This window comes from Cupressus sempervirens, chromosome 7, assembly GCF_028749045.1.
Source record: "Cupressus sempervirens isolate cs-2001-9-10 chromosome 7, ASM2874904v1, whole genome shotgun sequence".
NCBI lineage: Eukaryota > Viridiplantae > Streptophyta > Pinopsida > Cupressales > Cupressaceae > Cupressus > Cupressus sempervirens.
In genome coordinates this window covers 210,276,474-210,291,054 of record NC_143124.1, presented here as the reverse complement: position 1 = coordinate 210,291,054, position 14,581 = coordinate 210,276,474, and the positions used below count along the sequence as shown (strand labels likewise).

The 14,581-nt window shown below is 36.4% G+C and overlaps 1 protein-coding gene and 1 long non-coding RNA gene across 2 annotated transcripts; both read right to left on the bottom strand.

Annotated features, from left to right (window-relative positions):
• Positions 1–502: 502 nt before the first annotated feature.
• LOC149546231 (uncharacterized) lies at positions 503–7,389 on the bottom strand. Its single transcript, XR_016353671.1, has 2 exons — positions 7,209–7,389; positions 503–795 (listed from the first exon to the last, which is right to left on the bottom strand). It is a non-coding gene; the product is annotated as an uncharacterized LOC149546231 (long non-coding RNA).
• A 665-nt stretch (positions 7,390–8,054) lies between these two features.
• LOC149546230 (protein KINESIN LIGHT CHAIN-RELATED 1-like) lies at positions 8,055–13,524 on the bottom strand. Its single transcript, XM_089791071.1, has 2 exons — positions 10,637–13,524; positions 8,055–9,194 (listed from the first exon to the last, which is right to left on the bottom strand). Exons 1-2 carry the CDS (start codon positions 12,967–12,969, stop codon positions 8,987–8,989), a joined length of 2,541 nt encoding a protein of 846 aa, XP_089647197.1. The 5' UTR covers positions 12,970–13,524; the 3' UTR covers positions 8,055–8,986.
• Between the last annotated feature and the right edge of the window lie 1,057 nt (positions 13,525–14,581).

The following is a 14,581-nucleotide window of genomic DNA, read 5'->3' as shown; positions in this document are numbered from 1 at the left end:
GATGATGATACATGAAAAAGAATATTTCGGAGGCGATGCATAAGATACACTAATTTTCTTCAGCTCACAACATGGAAAATTCAAAAAATATCGTGAAACCATAAGGATGTTAGAATAACATTTGTTAGTGTCCAAGACAAACCTTGCTTCCAAAAATCCACTCCATACACATTACAAATGAAACATTAAATCTTGCAGAAAAATTAACCCAGGGGAAGAAGTAAGACATAGACTCACAACCACCGTTCCACTTTGAATAAAAGAGTTTATTTTTATAAATAAAATTCATTAAATGAGAAGTAGAACATAGAAATTGGAGATTGAATTAGAAATGAAAAATATTGTTCTTATAAATAGAAGCTAAACCAAATCCATAAAACGAGTAGAAAATAGAAATTGACAGAGAAAATTTGACGACAAATACAATTTCCACATAAAGTCTATCAACTTAAAAATCAAATCTTTTATTTGTAAACTTACTAATAAAAAGTGATGAAAAAGATATTTGAAAATATAAATTTAATAATATATTTCTTCAATTCTTTTAATAATCCAAGATCCCCTACTTTTTAGATAAATTTCTATACGGCTCTCCTAAAAGAGACAAAGAACAAAAGGTCCTTAAGGGTCTGAATATCTTTTGCCAACTATGGTCTACATCTAAAGAAATGACATTATTGTCTCATTTCTCCTGAACAGTTCTATTTTGAAAGATTGCTCTTACCAAACAAGAAGCGTGAAGTCTTGTTCAGAGAATGTCAGGCTTGTTTGATGATTGTGCTGAACGTTTGCTGCCTGCAAAAAGACGTATTTGTTACGATTTACATTGATTTTAAGCTCAAGATATAATTTTGAGCTTGAATAATTTGACTTAGTGTTCTCTCTTGAATAATAACATTTTACCAAATAAAAGTACACTAATATATGAGAATAGGTATGTGTAGAGGAAATAAATATTTGCAACTATAAATAAATAATAAGTACATTTCAAAATAATAGATAACACATTCACTTTCAGATGGGGAAATTTTTTTTGGAGAAAAAACTCACTCTAAGTAAACTAAATGTAGTGCTAAATAGTTGAAGGTTACAATACATTTGTAGAACTTAATCTTTTATCAAAATATCACCAATCAAGGTATGTGAAATTCTAGTCACATGGCAATGCTTACAAAAAATCATTACTAAAATCTCTATCTCAAACACTCAATAAATAAAATAAACTTAAAAATGATAATTATAGAACCATTAGCTAAAATTGTCCAAAAGTAGTGGCCAAATTTCTAGGTAGGAATCCACTACCCAAATCTCAATATGAATCCATTCACCAAATATAACATATTATTTCCTATGTATGAGTTCACCATAATCCATTCACCAACTTAAGCATTACATTTTGAATATATTATCTCAATCCAAAAATTTCTTCTAATATGTCATAACATCATAAATTGGATATGTAACTTCTACTTACAACTCTTTTATGTGTCTATTAATATACAATTTCAATGAAGTGGCCTTGATCTTTGAAGGCCATAACTTCTAATGCAAGATGCATTAGGATCATTTTCTTTAAAACATTTAGAGTATAAAGAGAGCCATGCATTGAACATTTGTAGAAGTAATGTTGAACAAATTGATTTTTTTTTTAAATTATATTCTAAAAATTAAGTTTTTAGAGTATAAAGAGAGCCATGCATTGAACATTTGTAGAAGTAATGTTGAACAAATTGATTTTTTTTTTTAATTATATTCTAAAAATTAAGTTTTTCTCATTTCTATATTCTAAAAATGCAATTTTTCCATATGAACATTAAGAGCAAGGTTGAAATGTCTTTCCTAATACGAAGTCTCTTGTCAAATACTTGTATTTTTGTAACTTCTCTATATTCAGAGTTTTGAACTCAAAAAAAAAAGTTATTAATGTTGATGCAATGTTGATCAAAGATAATCAAGAATTCCTCACAAGAACACCAAACATGTTTAATCAAATCCCTAAATAAATAACATTACAATTACATAGAAGATAGAGAGACCAAGAAACCATGTGTAAGAGAGGAAAAATAAAGAAACTCGAATTTTATTAGACATCACAAATAAGGATTGAAGAATTAATTACTTTAGATAGAGAAAATATTCAATCATAGTCAAACTTTCACTACTAACTTAGCTAATAATTTTATTGAAATGAGCATAACACAATAATATAGTGCAATATAATTGCATTGTTGCTCTCTTACCCTTCATAATTGTCTTTGTATGTAACCTTTTTTTCTTGAGCAATGACCTAGTTATATTGTGTGGGGTAAGAACTTTATGCTATTTCATATTGTACATATTGTTCTTTAGCTTTCTCATATTTTCGTTTGTTCTAATTTGTACATTCAAGAAAAAGTAATGATCTTGTCATGTTATGGAACAAAAAGTTGTTTTTGGAGTTTTCTAGAACTCAAGAAATTGAGTGTGCCAAAAATTCATGGATTGAGACTAAAGCTTACAAGTTTTGTCATATATAATTTTGTTTCTTGTGTCATGCCAAAATTCATGACAATTGCAATAGTTGTGTTCATCCTTTATTCTTGAGGCTTTGGCTTGACATTAAGATAGATTTCACATTGCCATGAACAATATATGCATTCTTGCAATAAAATAATATGTGTTTGAGTTACATTAAGGCAACCAATGTCTCCATTCATTTTGAATAAAAAATAGTTGTAAGTTGTATCAGTTAATTGAAGTATACCATGCTTCCAATTGGTATTTTTCACTAGCACTTCAACTTTCACCTTCTATGTCATTATTACATTTCAAACTTACAATACACGCATGTGCTCATACCCACATTTTAAAGATAAAATTGTTAAGACTAATTTCAATGTAGATGGACATAAATAAATTGTGTCAAGAGTTTTTATTTATGTAGGAAGGTGATCTATGGCGACAAGGGAGTGGGTTGAAGACCTAGTTTGATTAGGAGAGCTTCTTGTGGTTAAGCATAAGGTCACAAGGTCTGATCTTGCCCTAGCCATGTCATACAGGAGGATGTGTCACACTAACGTCTTCAATCACATCAAAAAGTTACTCAATGCATTGTGGTTTATAGGGGTGTTATACTTGTTTCTTGCAATCTTAAAAAAACAAGAAGAAATGGAGTATAAGGGCATAAATAAGAAGAATTATCACCTGTTATCTTCAATTTGGCAACAACTTACATGTTAAAGTAATATTAAAATCAAGAGGTTCTAAAATGTTGTCAAGAAAACTAAAACTCTATTTTCATAGACAAATTATAACTAAAATTATAGTTTTTAGTAGCATATAAATTTTAAGCTCCCTATTTGAAATGTCTTTGTCTCTTGTTCATCTCACTCGTCAAATGACTCCAACTGTTAGTTCAAGTGTTGAGTGGTGATGGGGTTTCTATTGGGGGTTGTTGAGCGATTCCTCCATGCTTGATGTTTCTTTGTAGGGAATTTTGCTTTGTCCCTTGGTGTTATGGGGGTTTTTGTAGAGGGATTGTCTAGATTTCACACTTATGGTATTGCTCATCAGTTTTATGTTGGGAAGTTTATAGTTAAGAGTGTGGGGTTCCCCTTCACTAAGCTTCTGATGGGCGACACTTTGCTTAAGTAGCCAAATTTACCACTTCTAATCCTTCAAAGATGAAATATTTGCCTGTGGCAAGTGTCAAGACCTTTCCTATAGCAGATGATAGCGTTGATGTGGTGGATAATGTGGATTTCCACCAAAATTGTGGGTTGGTTTGTAGATTTGCTAGTCTTTGACCTTCTCTAGCAAACCTTCATTATTGGGTGGTGGATTCTTGGAGACACCTGGTTTTTGGTGACATTAAGCTTTTCCCTTGTGCTAAGGGTTTTTTCATTGTTGTTTTTACTTCTTCTGAGGAACATGATTTAGTGATGGGCAAGTTGTGGTCTTAGAAGAATCATTCTCTCTATCAAACTCTAGGCTGCCTCCTTCAACCCTCTTACTAAACCACTATGTGTACCTCCACCATGTCTTCGCCTTTTCAATCTGCTTTGGCATGGGGATTGTTATTTCGTGGACCATTGCTTGCTTGCACAAAAGAGAGAGCAGGTAAGCTTAGACAAGTTCTTGAATTCTTTTGAAGCAAGGAAGGATATAGTTAGTTTATAAAGATACATAATCAAATAAGTGTGGTTTTCATGTTATCCCATGGTGTGTGTAGTATTAATAGCTCTAGTTACAATGTTGTATAATATTAAAAATCACAGGTTATACGACTAGAATTTGAGGTATTTTGTGCAAATTATACCTTGTTTCTTTATGTCTAAATAGAAGTAGAAGTTTATTCGAAGATTGGTAGGATTATAGAGATTTTGGAAATGGCTTGAAATAGTGATCGCCCGCCATAGCCATTTGATGTTATCTCATTTTTATTAGATAAAATTTTTGCACAAGTCTACAATCTATTTTTAAAATAGTTTAATAATAAGAGTCCGTCTGGTATATTTTGGTTCATACTCAATGTACCACCATTTAGTCATAACTTCAAATGAAAAGCTTTCGCCAATCAAAAATAAAATAAAATAAGTCTATATTATTTAGAACAAATATGAAAATATGGGGGAATATCGTGACAAACTATTAATAGATTTAATGTAGAAATTTGATTAGTTTCAAAAAAATATACAATAATTAGGAGATAATTGTCTAACCTCATTAGAATACTTTTCTTTTCATATGTATTTTCTCTCATTTTTTTATTTTTATTTTGAAATAACAAAATTCTATTAGTATCATCTATCTATTAGAAAAAAAATCCTGGAAGTTGGATCTTGGAAATTTGCTGGAAAGTCGCTTTCCCGGTCACCTTCGATCGCTGAAGAGAGTCCAAATTCTGACAGAAATGGAGGCCGAATTAGGAATTTTTAAGTCAAAAAGTTAGTCCTTTTGCCGGGTTTCTGACGCATCCCGCAATTGTTGCCACGCTAGCGTGTTCTTCTCGGCGAGTACTTCCCTCAGTCCTCGTCCCGCAATCGCGCTGACACTGTATAGATTAGCGAGAAGCTCGTTTCGAATTTTGACTCACCAGTACCTGTCAGTTCACTGTGAGTTTAGGAACCAACCCTAAGGATGTCCCACAATGAAAACCGTGAGTTATTCTGCCCGCCTACTTTCTAGCTCCCGGATTCTTCAATGTCATCCCTCCCTGTCTTATGGTGCATTTTTCTACGATCTCTGGGAGCATTTTGCTAAAATCATATCATTTAAATATGAGTAGAGACTACAATGCATTAATTCATATCACTTCTTGGGTAGTCCATGCACTATAAGCTTTGTCAATCTGAAAGCTAGAATTATAGTAGATGTCCCTGAGATTGTGATGTTACCAACATTGTTAGAAGCAATTAGACAACAATTGTGGAAATCTAATTTAGTTTAACTTGAAAAGAGGCATTACAATGCAAGTCCATAATTTGCAGTTTTGGGTTAGACAGCCAAAAAATTTACCAGAGCATTGGCATTATTAGCGTACAAATTGCAATTTGGAGGGCATACTTTTGACTTCACTCTCCCTCAATCCCTACTTGTTCTGCTTTTCTGGTTGCAATTAATGACGAAATTAAGTATTCTAAATCAAGTACTAGATGTACTTTTTAAGATTGCGGTTAACATTCGTTTCAAGGAATTTTGTCCATCTTCCCATCAAGGTTGATAGTGAACTGATAAGCCTCAACTTATTCTATCGTTTCACTCTGTCAATTGCCTCCACTTAATTATTGCCTTCATAAGTATTACGGTTTCCCAACTCCTCAGTTTATAAGATTAAAAGTGAAGGTACTTGGATGCATTCATTTCAAGTTGGGCTGCTTGGAGACTTTATGGCCATAATAGGATAAACATCGCGATCTAATGCTTTAAAATGTCGTTTGAATTATTGTAATCCACTAATTCATATTACTCTGAATTTGGACAGTTGTTGATGTACACTTGTATTATTCGGTGAGGACTAAAGCTGTTTGGACTGTGGGTTCATCTGTCTTCCTTTCAACTCCAAACAGGATTGGCACAACTCCTAACAGGGATTCAAAGTCTCCTTATTGGACTCATATGTACTGTCTCCATATAGGGACTCATATGTACTGAGTGTATTCATAGACTCCTAACCAGCTCCATCCTTTCACATGCCGTTTCCCAACTCCTCAATTTATAAAATTAAAAGTGAAGGTACTTAGATGCATTCATTTCAAGTTGGGCTGCCTGGAGACTGTATGGCCATAATAGGATAAACATCGCGATCTAACACTTTAAAACATCATTTGAATTATTGTAATCCACTAATTCATATGACCCTGAATTTATAAGGTTTGTTTGCTCAGAAAAGGTGTTCTCCATTCGTTCTTGCTCATTATAGTATATTCCCCACCAGTTCTCATTCCATCTTTTAAAGTGTTGGGAACAATATTTGGGCAGCAGCTATGCACCCATGAAAATATTTCATCATATGAAGGGGCTACATTTAGTTTTCAGCAAATGTACTAGAGAGAGATTCCTGGCCCTAGATATAAACCAAAGGATAGGACGTGCTCCCACCTTGTCAGAGAGGGCACCCAGCAGATATAGCTAGTGCAAGGTTAGGCACTTTTTAAAAGATAATTTAGGATTGCAAGTTTATCTTCTCAAGGGCTGGAAATATCAAGGGACAACATTGGGATACTCTAAAACTAAATCATGACAGTAGTACACTTCAATGCATGGCCCATTTGTGATATGGTATCATCTCATTTTCATCATCATTTAGTTTTTTACATGCATACTTTTTAATATTGTGTTCAATATTTGGTCAAAGAGTGTATAAGGACAAGTCCATGCATCCCCACCATGCTAGAAACACTATAACAGATACCAACTGGGAAAAGTAACGGTAATAATGGTACACCTTGGAAAATTGGAACGTATAACTATTTGAACATTGTATTTGGTGGAAAAAACATTATAATGAACAATGTAAAACTACTTAACATGCAATTATAAGAAAAGATTTATAATAAACATACTTCAAAACAATCATGCATCTAACTTCTGGATCAACTAAAAGATTTATAATAAACATACTTCAAAACAATCATGCATCTAACTTCTGGATCAACTAACTTCAGATGGTAAATTCATGGAAACATTTTGTTGTGGACCAAAAACTAGATGAGGATGAGTGCAAGTACCTGGTAAGTTATTGTGCAGTGTAACCCTCTCAATAGAATATTAGTAACCTAATGGAATCCAGAGCTTGATGGTGCACACCCTAGTGGAGTGTCCCAATGTAGTCAAAGGTAAACTGAAATAAGTTAAACAAAGAAACAACCCATCATTATTCTAAAAACAAAATTCTGATCTTACCCAGCACTAGAGACAAATCACAAGTATGGGAAGCAAGCATTTTCTCTTAGCTAAATAGGTAAGGCTCCTTTTCTTAGTTTCTATGGGATATATGATCTCCTCTATGACTAAAAGTTAATGCTTAGGCTGAATCTGTTCCATGCATTATTCCTCACGCTAGCTGGAAATTTCTTGACACTTACAACAGTTAGTCCAAATGTCCTGATCACAATATAACAGAAAGGACATGCTATCCTTTAAAAGAAGGACAATAGTTACAATAAGGTGATGCAGAGTTTCCAAGGCATAAAAATTAATATCTAGACACGTGCACTCAAATTCTTATGCCACTAAAACAGGAAAGAGAGACTCGGGTACTATACAATCACAGTAAAATTGTCCTATGACAGAGATCATATTTAATATTTCACAATCAAAACCCTTCTCTGCTGGAGCAATACTAACAAAAGCCTACAAAATTCATGGATCTCGATTAAATAAAGGATTAACTCATACAATACATCAAAAGTCACTTTTATGGATATGTCCACCAGAATAAGGAGATATCAAACAATGGATGTATTTGCAAATGTATCAACAGCATTCGCAAGTGTTTTCTAAACCATCTATATTTGATTTTCTGAGTGGATAGTCAAAAATGTTCAACAGAAAAAACATATCAAAACACAATATGATGATAAACCACAAGGCCACTAATAAATATTACGTTGCAACACAAAGATCCTGTTTCTGAAACAGGTTTTATGAGTCCATAGCAATGCCAACAATGAGAATGAGGATCCACATGAATCTGATGAATGGTTGCTAAAAGGAATGCAACATAAAATAAGAAAAACTTTTTACGGTTACAAATTATTGCTAGTGGCGTACAATTTCTCTTAGTCCTGCACATGCTCATTGGAACAAAGATAAATACTAGAAGAGGTCCTGATACCTTGCAAATTCAAATTGTTCAAGCTAACGTCTCTCTCAAACGGGTTTCCAATGTGCCTCAGAAAAGTAGAATAAGCAGACATCCAGTGCCAATTATTATTATTCTGTCCCTACAGAACTTCAAATGAATCCATAAATTGTAGAATGGGGGCAAACAAGCAGTTGACAGGCCCTAGAAGAATTCAATTTCTGCTCCAATCAAAAGCTTTCATTTCTCATTTGTCACTGCCGGCATCCAGATGCAAACACACAACTTTCACAACAAACAGAAATAAATCATATCTCTGTGTTATCTCCTGACCTTTACATATTTTACAGAACAATGGTTAGCAATATGCGACCACAGTGAACACTTAACAGGCAATCATTTACCAGCCCAGTATACTAGCAGAAATCTCAGAAATCATCTTCAGACATGGCAAGCTTTTGATTCGGAGATTCCTTGGCACACCACAGCACTCCAAATCAACTTAGTCCTTCGAGTTGTCGTGATATAGTGCCAGCAGACATCTAAGAATAGAGAATGTTGCTAATGTACTCTTCTTGAGACCGAGGAATTTGAACATAACAATGTAGACTGACCTGTCCTATCAGACTGACCTGTTCTGCTCTGTGCTAGCTCCAACTCAGTCTGCAATCTTTTAACAAACTATCCACATCTACATTTTAATCACTTCACTTTCTCCTTTTTCTTCTTTTGAGAATTTGATTGAAGTAGAGTTTCAAGTGATTTGGCCTTTCTGCTTCGTGCTCGGCCAGCTTCTTTCAAGAGCTCAGCCAACCTTTTCTTCTCATCATCCACATCTGGATTTGCTGTACCAAGTTTCTCTTCTCTAATTTGAACTATGTACTCCAAAATTGCAATTGCATCTTCTAACCTGTAAATAATGTGTCAGATTCACATTTTTATTAAATCGCAGATAAAATTTCAAACCAGCAAAAATAATGTCATCCAGTCAATGCAAATAACACAGAAGCGTTGATGCTGGAAAAGATACACAGAATAAGAAATGAATATCACTGCTTCTGAATTTGCTTTGCACTTAACAAACAGAAAAACTGATGGAAAAAAGCATGCACATGTTAAGTGGCTTGTGAGAAATCCTAAACAATTGCAACACCTTCATTAAATTTGCAAAACAGAACAAGGTTATTAGTTTTAACTTTTTAGAAAGGTAAAGCCTCAAACTGATCCAGAAACTTCAAAACAAAAATAAACAAATAAAATAAAATAGAAACTATTAAAAAGAAATTAAATTCAGAACAAGGAAAAACAGTTCATTTCATAGAGAAAGCATGAACAATTGCAAATAAATTATTACAGGGCCGAGGAGCTAACTTCCTGACCTTCTCTATATATAAAAGCAACTAGATGCATTGAAGAAGATAAATTTAGGGGAAAGAGATCCTGAAAAAACAACATTTTGGGAAGTTTATTGCATGAAAAAACAGTATATGGACACACAGAAACTGTATTTATGTGGGAGCCTCTCTAAGAGAGCTTATTCGGGAACCTCTCTAAGAAAACAAATATATACTTGGAGAAACAACCAATCAATCTGTACAGGAGAGAAAGCACAAACATCTGCGAAAAATAAGACAAAAAAAGTAAAAACATAAGACACAATATTCAACTTTCCTGCTGAGATCTACCATTAACTTATTGTTCTCAAATGAACCTAAATCAGCGTACAAATTGTCAAGTAATCTGTGCCAACTCGATCAATCACAAGCAAATGCAAATTCAAAACAATTTAAGGGAAAGCATAACCCAGACAAACAGCTTACATGCACAGAACATGTATTCACTTAAGGATCTACTACCACAGAACCTTGACAAAACAGGCAAGCACTAGTCTGTAGCTTTAAAAAAATACTAATGAGATTGAATAATCAGATGTAGGATTGTGGTTTGTACATATTAATAAAGATTGAAAAGGGTAAAACACAATAGATGCCACTGACCAGTGCATATGTGCAGACAAACAATTAAACTTTTTATAAATTTCAATACAATAGATAAACCATCAATGCATTTTCCCCACTTTCCTACTTAATTGTTGTATTATACAAACTATAAATTATATACATGCCCTCTCCAGAATTGAGAGACAACACCTATCAGGTGGGTAAAAGTCCGTAGAAACTGCGAAGAAGTCTCAAACCTAATAGATCTAGAGAGAAGCCCAAGATAACCAAGAAGGATCCACATAGTGCTAAAAAACGCATCTCAGAATAAAAGCAAAAACAATCTATTTTAAAGCAAAAGATCATGTAAGAAACAGAAAAAAAAAGGTAGACTTAAAACCAATTTGCTCACCTGCCCATTGCATCATATGTACCAGCCAAATTGCTATAAACTGCAAGTGTATCTGGATGATAGGGAGTGCATACTTCTTCCAGTATACTCCTCGCTTCTTCAAACAAATCTGCAGCTTCATTTATGGCATACCGTTGCACGCATGCCAATCCCATTTGATTCAGGACAATACCAAAAAAGGCAGACTTTTTCTCACCACTTGCCCGCAGTTTTGCCACTGCATTTTTGAAAGAAGCGTAGGACTCAGCATATTTCCCTAGAACATAATAAATCACTCCAATTTGTGCTTCAATGCCTGCCACTGCGCTCTGTTGACCAGGAGCATCATCCAAAAGCTTGTGAGCCTTTTGGAGAAGCCTGAGTGCTTGATCAGGCTCATCTGTAGCCTCATATATTGCAGATACTTCTGTTAATCCACTTGCTATATCCTCGGGAGGATGCCCTGCAATGGGTTTATTATAAATTCTGAGAGCGTTCTCGCAGTATGTTTTGGACTCCCTCAGTTTTCCCGTCTTGTAGTATAGATCTGCAAGGCGGACAAAAACTGCAGCAACTGAAGGATGGTTCTCACCTTTAGTAGATTTGAAAACGGTGAGAGACTTCTGATAAGCGAAAACGGCTTCATCGTATCTTCCCAAGGAAAGGTAAGTATCTCCAATACTGCAATCCACTGAAGCCACCTCCGTTTCTTGACCATTTGAAATCATTGCCATGCTTGCTAAGACCAAATGCTCCAGGGCGCCCTCAAAGTCTCCTTTTCCATCACAAATCAATGCCATTAGTCTCCTATCGGCTGCCTCTTCAAGAGAGGCAGGAGTGCTGTGCTCTTTATGAATATCAAGAGCATGTTGACATAGCTTCTCGGCCTCATCGAACTGCATTGCTTGTACATATGCTTCTGCCAAATATCGGCAAGTCTCTCCAACTCTGGGATCCATTTCTCCAAGAATCTGTTTTTGAATTTCCAAGCCAGATTTATAACATTCGATAGAATTCTCAAGCTGGCCCAACATGGCATGGGTGTCACCTAGCTGCATATGTCCCGCAAATGCCGCAAGCGCGTGCTCTGGCCCTTCGTCCAAGGCAGGAACTTCGATGGACCGCTCGAGAACCGGAATTGCTTCCTCGTACTGCCCCAAACTGCAATGAATCGCTGCCAGAATATGCAAACTCATTACCAATTCTAAACTGGGTTTTCCATCGGCACACCTCTCAAATGATTTGGATGCCCTTACAGCACATTCCAGTGCCTTGTAAGGATTGTCCCCGGATGCAATCATACTTCTTGCGAGTTTAAGCAGGAAAGGTCCGAGATCTGGGTTGTCTAGACCTAATTCCAATGTCTCGTCTGCTTCTTTACTGGCTTTGCTAACTACAACGGGCAATGACCTCTTCTTCCTCATGGGACTCGAACTCAGCCTCCTCGGAGGCTTATCTGGGCTTTCGAAAAGCTTCTTTGGGGTCACGCCGACCTGAGATGCAGTCTCCTCATTGATAGGGTTTGGATTTCTATCAGAATTCTCATCTTGGGGGCTTTTGGATTGCTGTTGCTTAGAATTCTCATCTGGGGTGGTCTTAGAATGTATCTGCTTAGGGGTTGCTTTGGTAGGGGTACTGAGGGGGGCATTATTTTTGCTAATGGCCTTACTAGGACTAATTCTAGCCTTGGTAGGGCTAGTCCTGGCCTTGACTGGCACATCTGAGCTGATTACCAGTTTAGTTGGCGGCTTCTTAGTTTGGATTGAAGAAACGGGCTTAATGGGTCTTTCAGGAACAATCTTATTCTTCTCAGCGCTACTAGTTTTCTTAGTTTCAGATTGGATTTCCTTACCTGAACTCTTGGCAGCAGTAGCTCCATTGCTGACCACCTTAGGTGGAGTAGTAGTCTTTGCTTCCTTGGTGGGTTTCCCCTCCTCCTTGGCGGACTGCTTCTCTCCAGCAGCACCAGATGAAGAAGATGAAGGCTTTTCTCCTCCAGCCAGCTCCTGCAGTTCAGATTCGATTCTCAAATCCTCAACCTCGGATTCTTCCGAAGAACTCGGCCTAGAAGGCGATTGATCCCCCGAGCTCTTCATCTGGCAAACATTTTCGTAGAGCTCTTCTATACTGGCAGACACATTCTCATTCCCCGAGCCTCCATTCTCAGGCTTTTTATCGTTATTGACTGAATTGTTGTGCTGCTGTGGACTGTTGTGATCAGCGGGATTCAATGAATCAATCTCGGACTCGGACTTCATATTCTTCACCCCCGGATCAGCTTGCTGTGGACGACTCTGATTATGGTTCTGATTCCCCTGCTCCTCCATGGCATCTCCGGATACCAATCCCGGCATCTCCAGTAAAACCTTAAAAGCCACAAATCACAACTCGGGTATCCGAAAGCTCAGATCTCCTGCCCTGGCCTTAAACACACGACTTCTTACACACCACAGAAGAATTCCGTGCTTTATGATAGCAGAGCTTGTGAGAAGGAGAAGTAGGGATGAAGTTATATTGTCATGAAATGGCAATAACAACTACCCAGATGGGCCAGCAGGTAGATAATACTAAAATTCTAAGAACAACGGAGTTCCAACCAATCGGGCGAACCACTCCTAAAATCCACAATCTACAGTCAGTCAAAACAACCGATAAATCTGGGGGCCTAAAAGATGTACCCCTACTGCGAAACTGGCCGAAAACGCATTGCAAAGCCGTGATTTGGGTACCCCAAATTCTAAGCTGTCAAATTGTAATCTGGCCTAAAACAAAACTTGAAAGGCTCCTCAGTATCAACTACCATGCCTACGCATCTCCCTCTTCTGTTAACTTGTATGCAGCTATCCTTCCTGGAAATCCACTTCCACCGTCAGATTTTCCACCCCCTTTGATTGGTTACGAGGCTTGCCTGGCAATTGGGTGTTCCGATCTGGACTCAAGATTAGATTACTTCAACAGACCGCTTCTACCGTTATACAGTGCGCTCATGCCGGCCTCAGTGGATCAATCTGAGCCGTCCATCTGCCCGGCAACTGTTTTTCCGGCTGCTGACATCACTAAACACCGCGCAACTATGTCACACGTGTGCAATGCCACAAGGAGGACAGTCCCTGTCGACTGCTAGAGCATCGCTATCTCACAACATGAGACCCTTAACCGGCTCTCTCTTTGGAATAAGATTCAATCCTAACCGTCCATTTCTAGAATAGCTGAACGGTGTTTAAGGAAATTGCTGGTGGCCCGTTCGATCTTGACTAGGATAAAACCGTGTGTCCGACGGCAAAGTGCGAGATGTTTAAACGTCTGTTTCGGCATTTTCAGGAGAGATAGTTAAATGGTGCGCATCTTTGTTGTAGGGACGGTCGGATGGCAAATGAGGTGCAAGAAGTTTAAACAACACCGTCCCAATCTGTCTAGCTGTAAGGTTTACGGAGTGAGCATTTTATTCCACGTGGCGCATTCTCGTCCCTCAGTCGTCATCAAGATGATTGCAGCTTAACACGGAGTAAAAATGATTGACTTTGTTAGAATTACCCAATTTTTTTGGGTTGAGTAAGCAATCACATGGGCAACCAATGCCAACTATGTCAAGGGCCAAACTTTTAGAGTAGGGTTTAAATAAATAATTATTATAATTAAAAGTCGAAGTGGATATCTCAACTAAGGTTTGACAACATATATTTACCTAAATTGAAAGAAAAAGAAATTTTCTATAAATGGTCAAATTTGTATAACCTCTTTCCTACATAGGTAATACTCACATCAATGGAACTTTACAAAATATTATTTTGAAAAGGACATTGTATGCATTGAACCTAATTTAAGACTAAATAAAAAATAAGGGGGAAAATGATTTTAATGAATAATATTTCTAAAATTAAATTTATTTATTCATGTTAATGAGTGACAAATTATATGAATTTGTAATTTATAATCATGAATTGTCTATGTAGCATTTATTGATGA

Coding starts and splice junctions, on each gene's coding strand:
- LOC149546230 (XM_089791071.1), bottom strand. CDS start 12,969: ATGCCGGGATTGGTATCCGGAGATGCCATGGAGGAGCAGGGGAATCAG. Junction 9,195..10,636: donor ACATATGATGCAATGGGCAG/GTGAGCAAATTG, acceptor CATTATTTACAG/GTTAGAAGATGCAATTGCAA.